Below are 23,812 nucleotides of genomic sequence, written 5' to 3' on the forward strand. Positions count from 1 at the left end.
ATGAATGGCCCAGGACCACAGGACAGATTCACTCAATAGTTGACTGTTACAAGTAGTGCCTCTCCTTTTGTGGTTGTTTATGTCATATAGTGTAATTGTTCAGCAAAAACTCTGTGCTCTCTAATATCTGTTGGACAAATCAGGGAATGCAGCTGCAGATTAGATGTTTGTGGTAGCACAACTGCCAACTAATTAGTGCTGCTATTTCAGGAAGAGGCAGGGTTTGCTAAGAGGCAGGGTTTGCTAAGATTATGCAGAAAAGGACAATCTGCATATCTAACTAAATGTCATCTGGATGTGGGTAAGACTTTCCCCTGAGCAAGAGCAGCCACAGCTTCTAGAGGTTCAGCAGTCTCATTCAGGGACCAGATTCAGCACACCAAAATCGTGCGTGTCCAAATTGTGGGTGAAGCTCCTGGCAATTTTTAGCTTTTCAGAGGATTAAAATAACTTGTTTAATTCAGCACAAGTATATGTCCCGTGCTGACCTGTATACCTTTGCATCAGCTTGTATGATGGATCACTAGCAATGCAGACTTGGGCTGAAATGTGCCCACAGAGTCTAGTTCTGAAATGATTCATTTCTGTCAGGAGGAAAAGGTATGTGTTAGACCTTGGTATGTGTGGTAAAGCATCATGGTCTGCTAGGTAGAAAGAGGACTGAGTTCTGATCCAGTTCTGCCCTCATCACCCTCTGCTATGTGTCACTTCACACCTTGCTCTGACCCTGTTTGTCAAAGATAAAGGAAGAATAATATCCGTGACCACAAAAATTTAGAACAATGCTTGAACAGTATTTCACTGAGCATTAGAAGTGACTTCCAAAATACTTCTTTTCTTACAGCCTTCAACCACCAGCAACTTTCCAAGTGTAGGAAGCCTATGGGAAGAATTGAAATCTGCTTTAGCTTGATAGAGTATCATTTAGAACTAGTACAATAGCCCTTCTCTTTGTTTAACTCATTAATGTTTATGGAAGATCTCACAGCTCATGTCTCTGATCTAGTGATGGGAACGTGAATGTGGGAACCAATTTGGGTAGCATTTGTCTTCATGCAAATAACTGAACTTTGATTCAGTGTGCTTGTAGCAGAAGCAAATTGCTGTTTCAGGGCCCCTGTGTCAAGTCTAACTGCTTGATTTCTGCACTGAAATCAGACTTCTCCCTCACAGTGTCCATCCATACCTCTGGGATGGCCTTGACAGACACAACCCTACTTTCTTTGCAATGGAAGAAGGCATGAGGACGTTCAACTTTTGCTTTTATACCACAGAAAATGATGACATCACTCACCAACAGCAGTAGCCATACCTGCAGGGGGTTTTTTTCATCTGTACTTCTATCAGTGCTTTCTTTAATTGAAAAATTTAAATCGAAGCAATTATGGTCAAACCCTCTGTGGCCTGTTCTGCCTGAGCCCACTGGGAAGGGAAGTGCCCACTTCAGCTCTGAGGCAGGCAAGAAGTTGGTAACAGGTAATTTTTTATTTCCTCATGTACATAGGAACATCAGTGGAGATTATCATCCCATTGTATAGTACCTACTATACATACAGCAAGAGAAGGGACAGGCTTAGAAAAATCATCCACTTTAAGTAAAGCAAACAAAAAAAGGTAGCATTATTCTCTTGCAGGCCAGGTATCAAGTTGCTGAAAGATTAAAATGATTGTCATAAGGCCACAGAGGAAGTCTGTGATAGTGCCAGGGATTTAATGTGCTGTGGAGATACCAGTCCAGTTAAGTACCACACAAGTAACTAGTTTCTGCTGGATATTTGTAACACCCACTTACAAATTTCAACTAGAAGAATCTGTGCACTACATTTTTGTCAGATTTTAATGCAGTGATGATATTTAAGGCAAAATCATTCTTCGTTAGAGATTTCTGTGGCGTGTAGAAATGTGCGTGCTAGATTTCTTTCATTCACAGAACTCAAATGTTACAGTGAGACATATAATGAAGATTGAGCCCTGCACTTGAGAGAGTTTTCCATTATCCAGGGTCCTTAACTGCATAAAAATTATATTAACAAAAAAACAAAGCTCAGAATAATTATTTTGGTTTACCTATGTCGTGACTGCCATTATTGAAAATTAAAATGGCCATTATAGACTCTTCCATGATTTGATTGACCTACTTCAGCCAATACTGCCAATATAAATGCCCAATACTGTCAAATCATCGGAAGCGGAAGTCAATCAGTACTCCTTTGGAAAGAATCATCCATTGTTGAAGAATTTGGCCATTAAATAATGTCTTTTTGCAAATACATTTGAGATGGACAATCCTACAAAAAAATAAGCTGTGAATAAAGTGTTCTGAATAGAATATACAGACTCTTCACAGCTGCCTGGGTAGTGTTTTGGTTCTAAGGTAAAAAAGTAGTATATTGTGAATTTTTTGTTGAAATTTCCATTTTAGCTGCTCAGAAAATGTATTTGCTTTCCAGACAGAAAAATTCTTTATTTACTGGAAACTTGAAAATACTTATAGCAACCAGGCATTCCTACAGGATGTTTAGAGTCCTAATGAAGAAGTGGGCTGGTGAAGAAAGCTTTGATCAGCTCCACTTTTACTCCTAAACCCATGGAAAGCAAAAATATTCTCAGGCTCTTTGGGACTTTTCCAGTGCTCCTGGCTGAGACAGAACTCCCAACAAAGCTGATGACAAATTTTTCCTGTAAAAAAGCCATTGGTTTGACCGTGTCTCATTATAGTCATTGTCTCATGAGGATGGAAACAGATGAGCATTGAAACACTACTGGGATATTTCAAACTTCATCATGCTCAGACAAATCTTCCCTTCTCGTATCCTTGGCAACCCCATGGAGGCCCAGAGGGGCTTTATTGAGAACAATTATGGTGGAACAAGAACAGGGCAATCAGATTCTAATAAGAGAAGGATTTCTTCCAGGGATTTCAGATACGAAGTCTGCTGTGCCAGATGAGAAGGCATTTCTAACACGGACAAATTTGATCATGTGGTCCACAGTAAATAGTTCAAAGCCTACCAAGGAGCTACAGGTTGGGTTTTTGCAGTGTGTGCATTCATGTGATTAAGTCTAACTCAAAATGTCTGTGAGACAATCACAGAAATGTGAATGTTGATTTTGTTTTCCAGAATAGGCTACCAGATTCCACTGTTTGCTGGCTTCTGCATCATGTTTGTGTCAACAATCAGTAAGTGCCCACATCTTATTTGGTCCGGCCCAGATGAAACTTTTAAATAAATGATCTATAATAATTATCAGTAGGAATTCTTCTTCTTGATGTAGATGGACTGATTTCCAAGGAGAATTTAAGGGTGGCTGCTCCATATGGATGGTGGTGCTGATGAGATTTGACAAGTGTGCTCTTATGAACATGCTCTAAGGAATTCACCACCTTCCATCCCACCTCGGCTGGTCTCTTCCTTAGCTGAACCTTTCTCTGAGGTTTTTGTAATCTGAAGCAGTGCTTGGACAGTTTTAAGCTGATAACTGTGGGAGCGCTGTTAGCTGTGAGAGGGCTGTTTTGCAGGGTCCTTAACAACTAGCTATTGTAGGGGCTTATCAGAAAGATCCTGAGGCTGCAGTGGCTTACGGGTAGAATATGAGTCAACAGTGTTATAGCGTTGCTAAACATCACTGTAGGATGTGCAAACAGGAGCATAGCCGGCAAGTCAGCTGAGATCATTTGTCTGCTCTAAATAACACTGATAAGGCCTCAGCTGGTGTTTTATGTTCAGTTTTGGCATGGCACTTAGAGTAGTAGCCCAGATGGAAAGAGTACAGAGAAGAACATCAAAGATCCTTAGAAGCCTGTGAAGAACGATTAAGGAACCAGGTTTGCTTTGAAAGGCAGATGTAAGACATATCAGAATCTATGACAAAAAGGAAAGGAACAAACAGTTTTCCATGTCCACTGTACATAAAGAATAACAAGCTTAAAACTGTGTCAAAGAAAATTTATGTTTAATACTAGGAAAATATTTCTAACTGCAAAGGGACTGAAGTGCTGGAGAAGACTACCTGATCTTAAGAGTCTCTGACAACTCTGGATTTTAGGAACATGTTGGACAAATTTTGATTGGGCTAAAGATAAGAGTAATAAGCCTAATTTATGACAAAGGGGAGTACTGTTGATTTGCAGGCATACTTTCTTCCTTTATTTTTCTTGATTTTTCTGTGTCTGCATGGGTAGGGATTTTTGGAAGACCCAGTGAAAAGCCCAAGAGGCACAATGCCGCAGGGTGGGTGGGAGAAGGGCATGTGCATCTTGTTTAGTTGGTGTGTAACAGCTTCCCCCAGCTATAACCTCTGGCAAAATTCCTTAGGTAACCAACATATAGGGGCTGAAAAAGGTTTTTAAAAACTCACTGGAGATTTAATGACACTGACCATGACACAGGCTCCAGAGATGTGCTTGGGTTTCTAGGACATTACTTTTCAGTGTCATGGATGGGGAATTCAGTGGGACTGATGAGTGCAGCATCTGGGGGCTCTGCCCCAAAAAGCAGAGCAGAGTCTGGGGTAAAAATCTCTCGGGGAGAGATAGACAGGCACCTCCGCAGGTGCAGTTTCTCTGGTGGTCTGCTGTTGGGAGGATCAGGAACATGCTGTAGCTCTTGAATGAATGGAAGTGGCTTCCCTGCACCTTTAGCCAGCTGTGCTCCACAGCATCTATTGCAGAGCTGGCAACAGCAGGGTAAAACCTCTCTCCACCCATTTACTTATTGGAGGAAACATCGGTGTGTGCATGCACGTGGGTGAGTGTGTGTTAAATCCTGCTTTCCCTGAAAGCCTGGAGCTTCAGACTAGGCAGCCTTAAATGAAGCAGTATGGGGAGGCAAGGCTGGAAAGAAAGGTCTTGTTACTCCTCCTGTGTGCAGGTGAATCAGAGCAGGATGTAATCAAATCCTAACTAATTAGTTAAAACTGCTTGTGTGCTTGCGTTCTGTGTTACCAGGAGGCTTAGACACCTGAGAGCAATTCAACACTGACACATCTAAATGCAATAAGAGAAAATAATGCAGTTAGCATCGAAAGTGGCACAAGTCACTGTAAACACTTGACTAAATTGTATGAAGTTTTTGTGATAGTTTCACAAAATCTAACTTTTTAACCTAGTTAGAATTAACCTAATTTAAAAGATTTACCTCTGTTTTTTTCTGTAGTGTTTGCCTTCTCTGGAAGCTACACATTACTGTTTATTGCCAGGTCCCTTCAAGGAGTGGGTTCCTCTTGTTCTTCAGTGGCAGGTAAGAGAAGAGTTGATAGAATGAAATGCAGATCACCAATTCTGCCATTTTTAACCATTTTCTGAATATTATTTTGTCTGCAGTTTCAGTAATTAGTACAAAAATATTCAATTAAATCAATTTCATGTTTTTTCTATCCCTTTCATATAAAGTAGTTCAAAAGCAAATGTCTTTTCAGACTTCCTTGGTATTTGGGTTGCAGTAAGGTAGAGCAGTAAATGAACTGCACTCTCCCTGGGATTTCTGCATCTGTGTCTTCAGCATTTTAAATTCATTTTAGCCATTTTAAAGGTCATCGGGAACTTATGTCGGTACTTATTATAGTAAGGATAGCAGCTCTGTCTGTTACTGAAATTTTTTGTTATAAAATGTTGTTTTCAAGGACTTACCATCCTGTCTGCGAGTTTGGACTCAGTTTACCAGTCCCAGATTTCCAATACAAGGTTATAATTTTTAAATGAATAGGTGAAATGGAGTATGGGTTTTCAGCCCAAATTATTCAACTATTTCTGAGACTTGGACTAGAGAAAATATGTTTTGTTCACATTAAAACATTTCACAATCTTTTCTTGGAAAAATTTCCTGTGATGGCAGCAGAAATATAAATTTGGCTTGGGAAGGGAGGTGAATACAGCATTTTGTCAAGAGTGTGTCTTTTGGCTTCCTCAGGAAAATTCCCCTTTCCAAGTTGGACTGGCCTATAAGCAGGGTTCACATAGAAACTTAACAAGAATTTGGCAGCTGGATTCCTCCTAGGTTCCTTTTGCAGGGATTTTGCTCCAGCCCACATCTGGGCAGCGCTGCTTGGGGCAGCGGGGAAGATGCAATGCCCCAGACTGAGCATTCAAACTGGGAGGAAGAAGCACCTTATGCTTAAGATGGGTTTGAAGCTGCACAACAAGCACTAGTTAAGCAGAGAGATTTAAGCCTGGATGAGTAGTGGGGATGTGGCTAAGGGAGCAGGCAGGGGCTGGGATGAGGAGCAGGGATGGGGAAGGCAAAGGCAAGCAGGAGGGGTAGAGACAAGAAAATCCATCTTTTTTCCTTGTACCAGTTAAGGTTACAAGTCAAGCTTTCCAAAGGAAATACATGACAGAATCAGAATTATTGTTCAGCTTTAGCTCAGTCCCCAGTCCCTGTGCAAGTGTGCATCTTGAGATATGGCTCTTACATGAGTATGTGACTTTTTTTCGGACAACCTACAAAATAGAGCAGAAAAGGCCAAGAGACCATCTAGTCCACCCCCTTCCTGAAGGCAGGATCAGCTTTGTATCTGTCATACCTCATGCATACTTGACAGGCATGTTCTCAGAAGCCTCCAGAAATGCCCTCAGCATCTAGCTTTGTGCTTAAATACCTTTACTGTCAGGAATTTTTTTCTGATGTCTCATCTAAAGCCTCCTTACTGTTATGTAAACTCATTTCTGCTTACCGTACTTGAAAGAACATGAAGAACAGTTTCTTTTCTTTGTCTTTGTAGCTTTTTTTTCATATTGCAAGACTATTATCACATCTCACATCGGTTTCCTCCTCTCTGGTTTTAAATTGAAAGTCCAGCAGTTGTCCCTCACAGATATTTTTCTAAGCTTTTGCTCACAATTATTGCTCTTCTCTGGATAGTCTCTAGTCACCCCCACCTTTCTTCCTGTGCTGCACTAAAACCAGACCCAGCACTCAGAAGAAGCTCTGACTCCTTACAAGGGCCAATGACAGTGAGAGTCATTTCACATATCTCATAGGCAAAGGAAGTTTTCTGTAATATTGCTGCCAATCAGTCATTTACCCACCCCACCCCACATTTGTGCATGTAGTCATTCCCACTTGAATGTAAAACTTCGTGTTATCTTCTTTTTACTGCCTCCTATTTTTTTCCCAGAATATTTCTTCAAGTCTCACAAATGCATTGTGAATTCTGGTATCATCCTCTAACTTGCTCTTCAACTGTTCATGCAAACAGTTTGATGTCATCCACAATTTTCTAAGCATGTTCATCCCCACAGAACCTCTGCTCTTATGGTGCACATGATGAATGGTATTCACTTAATGATCAATCATGCAATACTTTGTTTTCTTTTTCTGGCTCACTATATAGCTGTATTACTGAGTCCTACTTAAACCTTGATTTGAAAACAGAATTATTAATTTATTTGAGGACTCTTCTGCACCATTTACCTCTACAGTGTCTGAATGCTTCACAGAAAACACAAATAAATTGGCCTTCATGTTTCCTTTTGTGAAATGAAGGCTCATCATCAAATGCAGAAGTGAGGCATGTGAAGATAAAGGTCAAAAGAATCCTTTAATTTTGGAAGCTCAACTTGAAATACTCATTTTCAAAGTAATCAACTCTGTATAATACCTCCTGCCTAGAGCACAGCTAGCACTGACCACAGTTATAGCTGGGGGAGTGATCATCAGACCTTTGTGTCAAGTGCCTGGAATATAGCTAACAGATAGTAAATACTTGTCAAATACTTGTTTCACCTAGTTGAAAAGCATCATCTAAAAGCTCTGTGAAAAAGACGGGGCCAAAGAATCTAGCAAATGAGGGCATCATTAAATTACCTGAGTCATACTGTATAATAGAACATGGTCTTAGAGACCATTTATATTTGCCAAACATCCTTTTTGTTTCAAGGTAAATTCCAGGGGGGGTCATAAAAATATGCGTTTGTATTTATATAGAGAGGAGATACCTGCTGTCATGTCTGTGTAATGTTTAGTAGGGCTGGCAAATGATAACCATAAACTATAGTAGACAGCTGCCTAATTTTGTGTTGTGCCTTTTGTTTCAATCTTTTTTTTTATTATTATTTTAGGGATGGGTATGCTCGCCAGTGTATATACGGATGATGAAGAGAGAGGCAATGCAATGGGAATTGCACTAGGAGGCCTTGCTATGGGAGTATTAGGTCAGTGAGATGGAGGCTCTGCTGGCAAGAGAAACCACCCCCCAGCCTTCCCCAAAGCATGTACTTGTGTTCTATGAAAGCAGCAGAAGAGTCCAATCAAGTGCAATGTTATCATGCTGTCTCCAGATTAGATTCATGGTGCATGTTAAGAATAGCTTTTCCCACAGAAGCACATTCTTATGCAGATATATATGTCACACAGTAATCTCTGAGATGTTTGGGTTTTGTTTACATGGAAGAGTATTTTGGGGAGTAAAGAATATGGTTATTGTCAAGATCAATGAGGTTTGTGTTCAGTTATTTTTTTAAATTAAGCTTTTTGGTCACTGAGTGCCAATAGCAGGATGCCCAAATGCTTGCAGAGGATGTTTGTTCAGAGTCAATGTGGCTTCTCAGCTGTGTCCTTTCTTCCTCCCTGGCAGTGGGCCCACCTTTTGGGAGCGTCATGTATGAGTTTGTGGGGAAGAGTTCTCCTTTCCTGGTGCTGGCAGCACTAGCCCTGTTAGATGGAGGTCAGTAAATATGAAGAGTCGATATCACCATGTAGCACATCCCTTTCATATTGCTACCATCTAATCCCCTTCTCGAAGAAATGTTACAGTATTGATTTCTTTTCACAGCTGTTCAATTATTTGTTCTGCAGCCATCCAGAGCACAAGCAGAAGTAAGTATTAAGGTAAAACACTCTAGGCAATGGATGACACTTTGCCTTTCCTAATCCCAAACTTTTGTTTCATAGAGTCAGAAGGGGACACCATTACTGACACTTCTGAAGGACCCGTACATCATTATTGCAGCAGGTACCAGATCCCTTTTTTTTTTTTTTTTTTTTTTTCCTTCAAACCAACCATTGGGTTATACCTGGCATCCTGGAATGCCTCGGGCTGAGCTGTTTAACAATATTGTCATTTGCTGGTTTCATTTACATAAACCTCAAAGAACCTGTTGGTAATACAGGATGAATATACCAGTAGAAACATAATAGGCAGAAAGTTTGAAATGTAGGTGTCTTTTCAGGTGAGAGGACACTAATGACTTGCAGTTGCTTGCTAAGGCAATGAGATGTGGCGATGAAACTTTTAATGAGGCAAGTGAATAGGGCCAAGGCTTTTGGAGGGAGGGATTGCCAGCACATTGCAGGCACGCGTAGGGAATAACACTGAACTTTGTTTCCGTTTGAAGAGGGAGTGAATTTGGTCTCTAGAGCATGGATTATATTTCAGAAAAGGTCTGGGTTGAATGGTGAATGGTGTTTGGTATTACATGTATTGTTTGTCTAACGAGTCTTTCTGTCTCAAGGGAAGTTTGCCTTTTTGTGTTGCGTTTTGTTGAATTTTTATTCTGAAGTCTGTAATTAAGCCTGGCCCTTTTAAATGTTCATAAAATATCTGAAAAGAGATCATAATTTTTACAGTTTTGTTCCTTAATCCTGACCTGCTTGTTCAAGAAAGTGATTCTTCCAGGCATTTTTTGGGTTCACTGTTTCTTGGTGGTCTTAGGGAATGACCATTACCCTAATTATTTGACTAGACTCTTGATCAAGCTGTGACTGAAGTTATACAGACACTTTTGCTTGAGAAAGTCTTGGAGCATTAAAAGACCTTTTCATAGAATAAAAATGTTTGAGGGAAAAGAGTAGCAAGACCAGTACCTGTCATACGAGATCAGATCTATCATTCATCTAATTCAATACCTTGTCTCTTAGAGTGCTTAAAGCAGGTGCTGCAAGGCAAGCTTCATCTAGCATATAAAGTAGATTTCTGGAGAATAATGTAATCCCTGCCAAGGTCTAATCTGTGACAGAACTTGGTTTAAACCACAAAATATGACCAGGGGATTGATTTCAAGGAGTACTTTGCTTGACTTAGACTTAGCTGCTCATGCTAAACTAGTCTTAGCCAAGGAAGATAAAAGGTACCAAAGACCATGGATCCCACTGTTTTGACTATGTCCCATGCCTGCTAAGAGCAGGGGTGGACTTTGTTCCCATTTTCTAACATATTTGCATGGCACTCAATTTCTGCAGCTATTCTCTTCTCTGAAGCTGTTTCAGCTGATGTTTTGGGGCTCTCTAAATCAGGGATGCACAAACAGTCTCAGGGCAGCAAAGTAGTGAGAAGATTTGGGACTGGATAGCCTGGAATCAGGACACTATGTGCTGGAGAGACCTTACCTTTACTGCCTTGGCTCTTTTTGCCTCTTGCTTCCCTGCACGTGCTTGCAGGCACTGCCAGTGCCTCCTGTTTCCCCTTTCCCATCGTTGATCCGCAGCGGCTGGGCATGACAGGAGGGAGGGAAAGGGAGGATGTACAGAGGGGTAGAAACATAAAGACGTTCTCTGTTCCGATCCCTCCTGCTCTTGACAACTGCTCTGGGTGACCTGTCCTGCTCCCACCACACATCAGTGCCCAGGATCTGAGAAAGTCCCTGCCGTGGGTTACCGGCAGGGTGAGGTACAGCACCCAGGGTCTCTGCCTCCCAGGCCAGAGACTGCCTAGCACTGTGACAGTAGGGATGATGTTGATGTTCTCTAACCTCAGCCTCTTCTCCCTATGCTTTATTTCCCTTGCAGACTAAATTTGTTTTTTTTCAGAGCTGAATGACAAATGTCAACTAGAAATTAAGCATTTTTTTTATCGCCTACCAGTGCACATCAGTCCAAATGCAGATTTCTTGATGCCTCAGGAATATACTCTTTAAATGTTAATTGCTTCAGTTGTGAAGTTGTTGCTTTTTACAGCAAAAAGGGTCTGAAAGTTTCATTTGTTCTCCCTTACCCCAAGGAGTTTGGTATTTTCCTTGCTTTGTTTTCTGAGGTGGGAACTTCTGATTCTGATACTAACAAGGCAGGGTGGGTAAGCAGTTGGTTGGAACGGTAGAGTTGGCTCCATGTGCTGACACCTTGGGGCAATCAGCCAAGGCATCATGCCACGTTTCTCCGTATCTAAGCCAGGATAATGTCTTCTGCTTCACAAGGATGCTGTGAATGTAAATGTCCCACACTGTGTATGATGTTCAGATAGAATGATTAGAGAGGGGAAGGTTAAAAAGTCCCACTGGCTTTGCACTGCTCAGGGAGATCAGAGGTTTTGAATGGCTTTTAAGGCAGCTAACTACCTCATTAAAAAACTGACTGCATCTCTAGTGGGCTGCCTTGTTAACCACAAGTGAAAACCGAGGACATCTTAGGTGTGCTGCAAATGGACTAGCAGTTTAAGTGGTTTTTGCACTCTTGATTTAGGTACCCTAATTTCATGTATAAATTCAGGTTCAATCTCCTGAGCATGCGTCATACACTTGAGTCATAATTGTTTGCATTCACAAAGTACAAGCACTTTCTGACCAATTTGGCTCATCTATAGCACAATATTACTCTTTTTAACACAAGATGTCTTGAACTCAGACATGGTGCTCCTCTCTCTTCTTTCTGAAAGTCTGACTTTTTCCCTTGATAACCCATGTTGTCTGTGAGTTAATAACGGTGACTGCCACAACAGGCAGGAGGCCAGTGCTCTTACTCACTGTATAGCGCAGTCCCTATGGCCAGGCTTGCTGCCTGGTCACCTTTGGTGCTAGTAATGGCTTTTGCAGGGTGCTCCGTGGGGAGCGGTCCTGGTGGGCAGGTCACAAAGATGTGGGCATCAGAGAGATGGAAACAGATGATATGGCAAGCTCACATGAAAACCTCTGCAGGAGAAAGGAGCCAGAGTCTGTATTTGCTCTCATTTCTTAAGTGGGTGAAGAGGTGAAGCTTCGAAGTCAGTGCCATCAGTACTCACTGACCCAGGCAAAAGACACATTACTGACATTTTTTGTCACTGCTCATAGGAGCTCAGTGAATGAAGTCAGTGGCATTTTCACAGCCAGACCTCACTGAGAGGGATTAAAGAAACTTTAGGTACTACCGGGTGACAAAGTTGCATTGGCAGACAAGTTAGTTTAAAATATCAGATCCAAAAATCAGAGTTAAGACAGAGGTCATCATGAGCACATAGGTTCCTGAGAAGGTGTGTGACAGCTTTTCATTGGGTACCTGCTTTTGCACGGAAAAATACTGGTGATGTCTAGGGCACTCTGCCAAAGGCCGAGTGGGTTTTCAGCTGCGGAGATAGGATCCAGCTGGAAGGTTGCAATTTCACACCTTCTGGCCAACAAAGGGTGTTTAATCTAATTTTAAAAAGAAACAATGTGGGATTTATGCCTTTGAGAGATAGCCCTCTAAAGAGAGGTCAGCTTCATGCAAGACAGAGGAATAAAATATTTTTATCTTCTTTTGGGAAAGCTATGCTAAGGTAGCACAGTCTTTATAGGACTTTACCCTGATTTTGCAGAGTACCAGCTCAGGCTCTCACTTTTCTTTTGGGGCACATCCTCGAGATCTGAAGTACCTTTGTCACCATATACCTGACTACTTTAATAAGCTCTGGTGATGCTTCCTGACCTAATGAGAAATAGAGGCAACAAACATGTGTGTGCACACCTGTTTCTCATTTCTTCATAAAGTTCATGAGTTGAGTAAGACCTTTGCCATTTAAGCCATCTCTGTTAGAACGGCCCTGCACTTTTTGTGGCCTGAAATGTTTTTCCAGCATCAAGGAATCTGCTTGAGCGTGGCTGATTTTGGCTCGGAAGAGGGCAGCCCTGAGGTGTTTTAACTGGGGCTTCTCACAGACACTATGCTAGTGGGAGCTTGCAGCAGAGTGGAAAGGTTAGCTTTCGATCTAACCTTTTGTCTGTAAGGTAAAGCGGTGCTGAAGTGTTGCTACTTGCCCCAGGAAGGGAGTGAGCCAGCTAGCCTGGAAGTTCATTTTACGAATTGTGGATACACAGTCTAATATATTCTGACAGGTTTGAGCAAAGAATGACATCAGTGCTCATTTTGTTTTGAACTGTATGATGAGGAGCTTGTTCCAGGAGAAATAACATTTCTCTGACCTCAGACAAATTGAGCTTGCTTTTTTTAAAAAAAAGAAAAAAAAAAAGTAAAATTTGGATGGTAAATGACTATAAGGGCCTAGAATATTTTCCTAAATTTCAGAGATTATAAATATTAGGAAGAAAAGTGGGAATATGAGTTTGAGGTTGTCACTTCTAGTGACTTCCAAACTCCCTTGAAAGAAATTTTGCAAGGGATTAGCAGAGGGGACTTGTCCTGTTGCCCTGCATTAGGCTTTGACTGCCTCGGGTTCTCTTCAGTAAGTGGGAAAGGCATGTTAAATCCAAAGAAATACAATAGCGTTTAGTAATCCCCGCACTAAAGCTGAAGTGCACTACTGAGGATAGATGAACTTGACACAAAGCCACTGGAGTCTTGATCTGCAGGTGGTGGCACAGGGCAGAGCTGAGCCAGCAGGCAAGACTGAATCAGCACTTCCACCGCTTGTTATCCTTTGCGCCTGGGAGACTGAAGGTCCAGAATTCAAAAGAGATTTGGAAGCATTTGAAATTCATAGGGCTGGGCAGGCTCAGCCAGATCCATGCTTTGCTGCATGGACTTACTGGCTGCTAGCTATAGGATCTCTACACAGAATTCCCTTTTGTAGAGGATAGACATCTCTGTGATTGTCTCATGGTATTTTTAGGATCAAGACCTCCACATCTCGTTGTAGTCATTCTCAGATGATGGAGGCATAGGGTCAGAGCCTGTGCCTCTTATACAACACGGCTCCATCTTTGCCCCAGGAGACTAGATAAAGACCAAAAGATTGTAGCTTTAGCTAATCATTTGTACAACAGTCAGACCTCATGAACTTTCCAAATGTCATCAAGCTCACTGCAGACTTTCATATTATGAAAATAGCTTAACCTTTATTGCAGAATTTCTAGGAGAATAGAAATATACAGAAAGTTACTCTTCAGTGATTTTTACATTCTGTTCTATTTAATCAACATCTGATGCATGACAAATAGGACTGTAAAAAAGCGATGTTTTTTGTAAAAACATCGATTCTTCGCATGGGTTTTTGTTCATAGTCAAAAGAAATAATTGCTACTTTTTTTTCTTCCTCTTCTTTCTTTAAGGATCAATCTGCTTTGCAAACATGGCGATTGCTATGCTTGAACCAGCATTACCCATCTGGATGATGGAGACCATGTGTTCAAAAAAATGGCAACTTGGTAAAGTACAGTATATTATTTGCATATTTTTTATATTTTGTCTAATGACTGTCTCAGTTCTGGTCCTGTTAATGATGGTTTCCTTACACGCTTCTGGGTGGTAATTTTTTTTGACTTTCTTTGGTCAGTCTTTCTTTGTCTTTCAGTGGTCAGTGTTACACCTTCAAAATTGCAAACATCAGTTCGTAAGAAAAATAGATAGTGGATTGATGTTATTGCAATAGAGGCTTCAGTAAGGGGCAACACTCACATTGCAAGGAGAAATAGATGGAGGCAGCCATGGCACTGTGCTTGTCCCGGCCTTCGTGTGCCACAACACATAGTGCTGATCCTCTGTATTGATCTGACTGATGTTTACCTTTTTAAAAGTTTGTAGGAAAGAGTTACCATTATAAACACAACATGTATCTGTTTGATAAAGTTAATGTGTCTGTGCTGTGACATTTCATGAGGGTATTTTTTTAATATCAATATATGGCAGTTGAAAGAAAAAGAAAAATCCTTCATGAAAATTATGTTCAGTTAGCATCTAATAGGCCTACTCTTATGTTAATGTAGGTGTCCCTACACCATATAGAAAGCACAAACCTTAGTTCTAATTAATGCAACTCAGATCTAGGGTGGCCATAGGTAGCAGTCCTTAATGTCCTGCAGTACTGTTGAACATGGTTATGACTTCTAGGCTGTGATATAGCAACATTAACACAGAAACTTAGATATTTTAAACCTCGAGAATTAAAACAAAGATTGCTTATCTACCTCCCTCACTACTGGTGCAACGGAAATGAGATTTAGAAGTCTCTTAGTTGAATAGAGGTTCCTAGAAGGAAAATATCCGTTTTAAATTGAGACTAATTTTACCCCTTAATGATATAAGTAATTGACTCCATTACACTTTGTCTGATTTGACAGCATTAATTAAAGTTTTTAAGCCTCTTAAATTATATCTTGAACTGCAGGGTTTTAAGCAAATGATTATCTTATGCAATTTGGAGATCCAGCTGTTTGAAGCATGATCTGAAGAAGGTATAAAGAACCTTGATTTGATCAATTAATGTTACTGTGCATAAAGCTTATTTAGAAAATTATGGTTCTGCTTCAGTATACCACAGCTTACATGCCAACCTGCAAGTCTTATTTAGCAAGCCTTTGCAGTATTTTTTTTTTTTTTTACAGTTGTCAAGGTCTGCTGTATGTGACCATTTGGTATAAAAGGATAATTCCAAGCAGTACAAAAGTAGTTGTGGATACACAGGTGAAAATATTTCCCCAGTATCACCATTGTAACTCACAAGGATTTTAATCACAGGATATTGCTCTGCTAAAAATTACCTCTCAATTTTTTTTCTTATGAATATCAGAGAGATAGGAAGGAAGATGGATAGGCAGGAAATGAGAAAATCTATGTTGCCTTGGTGAAAGATGAGGAGCACATACACTTAAAGGAAATGGTTTGATTGTGTACTGTAATGTCACGGCTACTTTCTAAATCTGAATTACCTGATTTAAGAGTGACCAAATGGAAGGCTTGCCATGGCATGTGCTAATTTGTCAGACTTTTCCAGTTTTGTCAGGTTTCCCAGTTTTGTTTTTCTTAAAAAGACACAAAATTTAACAGGAACAACAGAAAAATACTGTGTGTTATTTCTTCCAAGACACATGAACCATTCAATGCCATTACAGAAGGATCCAACATTCGGCACAGCCACCTCATTCCTCTGCCTCTCAGATATTTTTTGTACAATGTCTTCTCCTCAGGGGCAGTCCCTGCTCTCTCACACGCCTGCATCGTTCTCCCTGGTGCTCTGCAGGCAGTGGAGGCAATGGCACACCGTGCTCTCCATTACCATTTCTTCCTTTGATATTTCCCCTCTGACTGGGTCCTTACAGGTAGGGAGAGGATGAATCCTCAAGTACAGACTGTAATTGGCTTTTAAACCAGAGATATTTCTGGCCACCATGCAGCCAGCATCTACTCCAGATACAGCTGCTGCTGGGGAAACCTCAAGACTAGAAAAAATTGCTGGTCCCAACAGTATGTTTTTCCAAGTGGATGTGGGAGAGACAGGAGAGTCTGCATACCCTCCCATCAGAGTCAGAGGGAATTTACTTGGGTGCCCTCATCTGCAAGTCATTACAGATAATTAGCTTTTTATAAATTTAAACCAATAACTGATTTTTTTTCTAAATTAACTTTTACTGTAAATATATCGGCTAAATAATTTCGAAACCATGTTTTCAAGGTTTTTCACCTTTACATTGTTGATACATGCATGACTTCAGTTACTTGCCCAAGGACCATATTGCAGCATTACAAACTCACCCTAACACGAGGCTTCACAGCATTCACAGGCTTGAGGGGGACCATGACTTGCAAAGCCACAGCAGCAGTCCTGCTGCCCGCTCCTCCGGGGAGGGATTCGCCCACCCCGACCGTCTTGGCCTTCCTGCATGTGCTCAGCATATGCTCCATGAGCCACACAACTGCAAAAGAGTTGCTTTCCTTGACCTATCCCAATGCTTACTGTAGTTAGATATAAACTTTTTGCTCTTTGTTGTTCCCCTCTCCCATACCCATTCTTGTAGCTGTTGCTGAAAAACTCTTTTCAAAGGCGTCGCATCACTCCTGCATTTCATAGATGATGTCCTTAGATTTCATGAGAAGGCTGCAACAAACCGGATATTTGATTTTTTTTTTTTTTGGGGGGGGGGATATGCACAAAGACTCTATTAGATGCGTTCAAATCAAAATTGCAGTGTCTGGAATTTATTAGTTTCTTCTAACACTTCACTAAAATCATTGCTGATAAAACATCTCATTCGTGTTTTTCAGGCGTTGCTTTTCTTCCAGCTAGTATCTCTTATCTCATTGGGACTAATCTTTTTGGGATACTTGCGCACAAAATGGGAAGGTATGCTTAATTTAAAAATAATAATAATCTTCTAGTCTGTTCATGTACCATTTCCAGTGTTTCACAGGGCAGTTTATTGATAGTGGAAATTATTAAAGTTTGTTCTACAGTAGCTAAATAGCTTTTTTGAACACGTTGCTACTTTGGTTGTGTAACTTGGCTCTTCAGACATGACTCTGAAACATTCAGGATCAGCCCTAACATCTCAGTATCACAGATCTCTGAGTGATGTTTCTTCTTTGATAGGTGGCTTTGTGCTTTACTCGGCATGCTAATCGTGGGAATAAGTATTTTATGTGTAAGTAAAAGATCATGTATCTTTCAAACCATCTAAATGTTCGTGAGTTCATCTTCAAATATGTGCTTTTCCCCATGAGATTTTGCTGAAGTTTCTGCTTTATGATATATTATTAAACAATGTGTAGTTAATAGGTTCCAGATCAGAGTTTTGAGTGCTTTCAAATTTCAATGCTTCAATTATTTTGAAGGAGGGCTGGCTCTGAAAGGAGGAGGATGATCCTTTTTTTTTTTTTTTTTTGAGCTGTCCTTGGCTCTTTATTCTTGCTCCTAATAGTGTGTCAGTGGTTTAATGGCACAGTTGTCTGAAACAGTAGCCCAAAACAAGGATCAAGCTCTTTAACTCTCGCATCTGTACAAAGCGTGCCATAACTACTTCGAGAATTTATCTTGGAAAAAGAAAACTAATCTCATTAGTATGTGCAGTGTGACATAATTAACTGCCTGAAATTTCCTTTATAGGTACCATTTGCTAAAAACATTTATGGGCTCATAGCACCAAATTTTGGAGTTGGATTTGCCATTGGTAAGAAAAATTACAATAACTTCTTACAGTCTGTTGGTGATGTAAAAATGATTTTGTATGAGGTTACATGGAAAGTTAGTTTTGTTGCCATTCTGATCTGACAGTAGTGAAGCCTGAGCTGTGGCCCGGACTGGTAGGTAGCAAGAAGGATTAAAGGATGGTGCTCAGACAGTTTCAACCAGGCTGCTGTTAGACAAGCTGGATCCTGAAGTCTGTCCAGAATTGCTCTGTCCACCTAAACAGATCTTTTAAACCATCCATGAATGTATACATTGTTTTCAGAAATAGAGCCATGCAGTACTCAAACCCCACAGTCTTCCCTGTTGTGGAAAAGAATTTATATAGACATTTTCATAGAAAAAAGAAAAAACAGGCTTAATTTTTTTTTTCATAAAATAGGAATTCTGGAGCCCATAGGCATGTATTCTTCTTTAAGTAATATGTATAAAATTTGCTTATGCCGGACCACACAGTCAGGCTGGAGTGGGGACTAGGGCTTGGTTTTTAGTGCTTGGCTGGTCAGCAAATGTTCTGGGTCATTTTCACATGAGGGATGTGTAGTTAGGAAAGAAGTTACAGGCACAACTACAAATCCCAGTATCTCAGCAGCTGTGTCGGCTGTCTTGTGCTGTTTCTGGGTCACAATGAAAGTGTGGCTCAAAAGACATGTTAAATCCACCATAATAATTTTGGTTGACTGCAGGCTAATGCAGTCTTCTAGGCCTATAGTAAGTGTAATATCGTACAAAATAACTTTCCCCTAAATGAAAGCTACTTGGCTGGTAATGTGAGATGGGAGCCTTTGCATGGACAGTTGCTGGGTAGTGGTTGATACGCTCTAAGCTCACATCTCCCTTGTCCTCTGGCAAGTGTCATATGTATACACCTATACATGTCTGTATGTGACCTCAGACACAGTAAAGACCATAAAAAGCACAGATAATACAGTCAATTTTTACACAAATCTTTTGCTTACTTAAGAATAAGCATCCTTTTAGTTGCTTTTGCATCCCTTTTTAACACATAGTTGGCCAAGACGTTAAAAGGAAAAAAAAAAAACAACCAAACAAAAAAAGGCAGTAGTTTTCCTGAAATGTGTTTCCCTCCCTCACCACCAGGAATGGTGGACTCCTCCATGATGCCAATTATGGGCTACCTCGTAGATCTGCGTCATGTATCAGTCTATGGCAGCGTGTACGCAATAGCTGATGTTGCCTTTTGCATGGGTTTCGCCATAGGTAAGTCCGGCCTTTTCCTGCCTGTAATGCACAGTTAAGACAAGAGAATATGCTACGATGCCAGGTGTGAATCCCAGTGGCATTTGCAGGCTTTATGAGCAGGGTTTTTTATTTTCTACAAGAAATCAAAGCAGAGGGAATTGTGTTTTGGCATCTGTTCCCCTCCTCTGCAGCTTCATTAGCTGTAAGAGGTTTGAAGGTGTCAGGGACTGAGCAAATAGGGTATCCCTAGGAAAGAGGCCTTGGAACACTTAAAACTTACACCACAGCTGCTGTGCTCCTAATAGTCTGCGAGGGGACTCCCCACTAACACCCTGCCTCCTTGAGTGCATAATACAGATGCCCCTAGGAGCATCTCTAATTTCTTCAATGAATGTGGAGCATGGAGCCAGGAAAGGTTTATGTTATAATTACAAACATGTCTTTACATTCCTCAAATCAATTTGTAAAGCAGGAGTTTTGTATGTAAAATTACTGTTGTTTAAAGTGACTGCTGCAAATGTTGTGTCTGAGTGACCTTCTGTTTATACAAGGTCCCTCCGCTGGTGGTGCCATTGCAAAGGCCATTGGATTTCCGTGGCTCATGACAATTATAGGGATTGTGGATATCCTCTTCGCTCCCCTGTGCTTTTTCCTTCGAAGTCCACCTGCCAAAGAGGAAAAAATGGTAAGCATAACGTGGTTTCTTTCTTTTTCTTTTTTTTTTTTTTTTTTCCAGTGAAACAAATGATAACTTATTTCTGCATCTTTGCCTCTAACTTCCCCAAAATGAGACCAGCACGGTTTATTGCATCCTCATGCATCATCTTTGGAATGAACTCTCCATTCTTTTTATGTCCAAGATATATAAAGAAAAGCTTTTTATTAGTTACATGTTACAAAGTCACAAATTTGATTATCACAAAAAAGGATCCAGCAGATATTCATCTGCAACAGCATATGCTGTGGTGAAGTCAGTATAAAAGTCATGTTTTCCCTGAAGTGCCAGAACTGTATTGACCAATTTTGTTTTATTCCTTTGTGTCCCTCAACCTGTTTTTTCCCATGGCCCTCTACAGTATATTTTACATCATATTTTTTCCTCCTCCTTCCTCCATACAGATCACCTGCCCTTACAAATTAATGGCTGCTTTTATCCTATCTGTACTGTGGGTTTTATCCTCTTTTTTTAAATATAACTTTGTCAATGACTTAATTTTCTAAAGCAGTCAGTGCTCCCCAGCTGCTGTATGGTGTGTCAGAAGAATGATGCTTGGCCACATCAGCATCTTGCCCAGTCCCTGCTGCCCACAAGGGGTATCTCGGATGAGTCTCAAAGCAGATGAACATGTTGTGATACATCCCTAAAATTAGGGGTTAAGAGACCTAAGTCAAAAGTGACACTGTGATAAACAGCCTTTAACAGACCTTTTCCCCACTGATGTTCACATTTGCTCTCTGAATAAATGTAAAAGTCTAGCTCCCACAGGAGCTGAAGTGAGGAGTTCCCTTGCTTATTCCATGAGTTCTGCCCCAGGACACCCACAAACGTGCCTTGCAGGAACATTTCACTCCTTCACTTCTATTGCTCACTGTTCACTTAGCCTGTCGCAAAAAAAAAAAAAAAAAAATAGATTCCTGCTTTGCTTTTGGTAGTTCTTTTCCTTTATTTCCCCTCCTATACCATTCTCCTCTCTCCCTTCCTTTCCCAGTTTACCCTTTCATATAATGTCTTTTTCTGCTCCCCTACTCTGCTGTTGCAAGACTTGCTGTTCCTGTAGATTTATACTAGATCAGGTTCAAAAGCCCTCTTACTGCAGGAGGGGACCCATTGCTTTGCTCACTAGCTTTCCTCTGCTCAGCAAGAAGATTGGAAGCTCCCAATGGTATTACAAGGCTATGCAGTGAGGAGGCAGAACAATCCCTTTTCTGATTCCAGGGCTGGGAACATCCTGGAAAACAAGTACCAATCTTTGCTGCAACATCTGTCACCAGCTGTAGGGCCAGCCCACCCAGTGCTCCATCCTTGCTTGTACTGAATAAGGTTGACTTGGGCCCAAAATGCAGTTGCTAGTTGTCTATTCAGGTGAAAAGAAAATGTAATTTTGCATGGCCACATTGTGACTATGCAGTGCCACATCTCTGCAAGGTAAGGACAGAACCTGCTGCGTATGCTGCTCACACTTTGTACTGGCATGAGCAGAACAGAAGGTGGAAAAATGAATCTTGCAAAAATAGTGGCATACATGAGGCTGGAGACCTTTTGTTTTGCACATATTTGGACTGCAGAATCCCAGAGATTCTAGTTAATCCCTTGTCATGACCTTTGCAGACTGCACTGGTATTTTTTTTTTGTTTGTTTTTTTAAATTCACTAAGGCTGAGAAACAGAAAGGGAAGAAAAAAAAAAGCAGATGTTGTTTGCTAGAGATAGGAAGTTTATCATGTACGTCCCTGATCACTGACAGGGTTTCACTGAAGGGACAGGATCTCTCCCCATGGCTTAAACACCCCCCAGTGTCTGCCCCCTGCCCCCAGCGTACTTTCACATGCAAAGTGACTCCTATTCCCAAACTGGCTTGTGTTGGTGAACTGATGTGCCATTTCTTTCGGGTTTGAAAAGAGTCAAAAGGATGGTCCCTACTTTGTGGTCTTTGGGTGATTAATTAAAAAACAAACTTAATCACATTCAACATAAAATATGCTGCACAACTGCTCCAAGTACAGACTCCAATTGTCCTAGGAAAATTCATCCCAAAGAATGCAATACTGTAGCTGGCCCTTAACTATGATAATCACTTTTAGCTTGCCATGGGTGCCAAGTCACAATATGTGGGCCACCACTCTCAGACAAGCCCAGTTATGCTGTTCTGGAGCTCCACAGAAAGGGGTGGGAAAAGAAAAGCTGGTAAGGGAGACTCAGCTTGAGGCAGTAGGACTCCTCTTGCTCATTCATCCAGCTTTTAACAGATGGAGATTAAACATAGGAGAGGTAAATTACTGTAACTGGAGAGCAGGTAGATGTATTTCAATTTAATACATGGTCTGAAACTACTGGCTCCAGTAAGGCAATAGAAATTTGCTGGTGATGTCTTTAGGGCCAAGATCCCACCTCACACAGACCTATTGACTTGATTTGCTCTAATTGAAATCAGTCTGGGCTCTGCTTTCAGGGAGGAGAGGTGAATCCCTGGATGGCAGATGCAGGAGGATGCCTGTGTGGTGGTCAGCCACAGACCTCGGCTTGATGCTAAGCAGAAATGCTAATATTCACACTGTTTTCTTTTAGGCAATACTCATGGATCACAACTGTCCCGTGAAAACAAAAATGTATACCCAGAACAACATCCAGTCCTACCCCATAGGTGATGATGAAGAAGAATATGAAAGTGATGAATAACATGAAAAGCCATATCATGTATTTTGGTGTACAAAATGCAGTGTTTCATGTGAAACATCTCATCCAGAAATAGGTTTTAGTTGTACTGTACATTTAATAGTGAAATGGTCAAAAAAATCCAAAGGTATATTATTCATCACCCATGGTTATAAAGCAGACTGCTAACTGCCTTATAAGGAGGAGGGAAAGCTTTTATAGAGGATTTGTATAGTGTTAATCTTTATTTTGTGTATTTAATTTTATTGAATATTACACTATATTTTTTATTAAATGTGTAGTATAAATCTGTACAAACATGTGAATTTTAACTTTGTTTTTTAGTCAACTCATTGACATACAATATTTCATATTTGGTTTTGAGTCAGGAGTTAGTTACAACAGCTTGGGTCTTATCTAATGGGAATTGGGGGGGGGGGGGCAGGGCGGGAAGCAAAGCTCAAAGAAAACCTATCCAATTTGCATCCTTTTAAATTCTACCCTTGTAAGTACATGGAGAGGAGCTGAAGGCTGGAATTCAGAGTGTGGACATTGCTATCACTTTTTTGATCAACTTTAGGTCATATATAAGTAAAATAAAAGGCACAGCATCTTTGCTGATTTAAAAAATGTGCTCTCCCTCTACCACTCATGGAATGTTGGGGAAAACAGTATTTTAAACAGAGGAGTGTACTGCTGTTAGTCAGTACTATTTAGTGAAATCTTAACTGGTTAAGCAGTTGTACAATATGAAGCCCCCAAAACACACAACACCGGGTAAACACGTAGGTATGAATGTGCATTGTTCTTCTCCCTTAAAGGGAATAAGAACAGCATGAAGATATTTTTTATATGTCTATCTTTTGCATCTTTTATTTTTAACATCTCAACTTTATTTTAGATGCATCTTAAGTGACTGGTTAAGAAAAGCTGGAGTAGCACAGTATTTAGTCTTAGCGTGTACTGGCACTAAGCTGAAAATTTAAGCAGTTCAAACTATTTTACATGTATTTACATAAACATCTAGAAATTCAATATATTTTTTTTTTTTTAAATCAGTTAATATCAACTTTGCTAAAAATGATGAAAAAAAAATGACCGGTTGTTGCCAATCTCTCTTAATGTTTGGGGACACAGTCTACTACAGGTAAAGCACTGTATTAGGCAGTCCCTATCTGCACTGAGAAAAATCAGACTTTGAAAGAAAGCGTTTTAA

At 40.6% G+C, this 23,812-nt stretch overlaps 1 protein-coding gene across 1 annotated transcript in view; it reads left to right on the forward strand.

Moving 5' to 3' along the window:
- Positions 1-23,022, forward strand: part of SLC18A2 (solute carrier family 18 member A2) — a 29,996-nt gene extending 6,974 nt beyond the window's left edge. Inside the window, exons 4-16 of the mRNA XM_074831372.1 lie at positions 3,123-3,181; positions 5,157-5,240; positions 8,060-8,152; positions 8,575-8,664; positions 8,773-8,816; positions 8,892-8,952; positions 14,174-14,269; positions 17,103-17,181; positions 17,428-17,479; positions 17,941-18,004; positions 19,123-19,242; positions 19,776-19,909; positions 22,510-23,022. Of these exons, the coding sequence (XP_074687473.1) occupies positions 3,123-3,181; positions 5,157-5,240; positions 8,060-8,152; positions 8,575-8,664; positions 8,773-8,816; positions 8,892-8,952; positions 14,174-14,269; positions 17,103-17,181; positions 17,428-17,479; positions 17,941-18,004; positions 19,123-19,242; positions 19,776-19,909; positions 22,510-22,620 (1,087 nt within the window). The 3' untranslated portion in view covers positions 22,621-23,022. The remainder of the gene's footprint in view (positions 1-3,122; positions 3,182-5,156; positions 5,241-8,059; positions 8,153-8,574; positions 8,665-8,772; positions 8,817-8,891; positions 8,953-14,173; positions 14,270-17,102; positions 17,182-17,427; positions 17,480-17,940; positions 18,005-19,122; positions 19,243-19,775; positions 19,910-22,509) is intronic.
- Positions 23,023-23,812: the final 790 nt, after the last annotated feature.

Source organism: Strix aluco, chromosome 7 (assembly GCF_031877795.1).
Source record: "Strix aluco isolate bStrAlu1 chromosome 7, bStrAlu1.hap1, whole genome shotgun sequence".
NCBI classification, from domain to species: domain Eukaryota; kingdom Metazoa; phylum Chordata; class Aves; order Strigiformes; family Strigidae; genus Strix; species Strix aluco.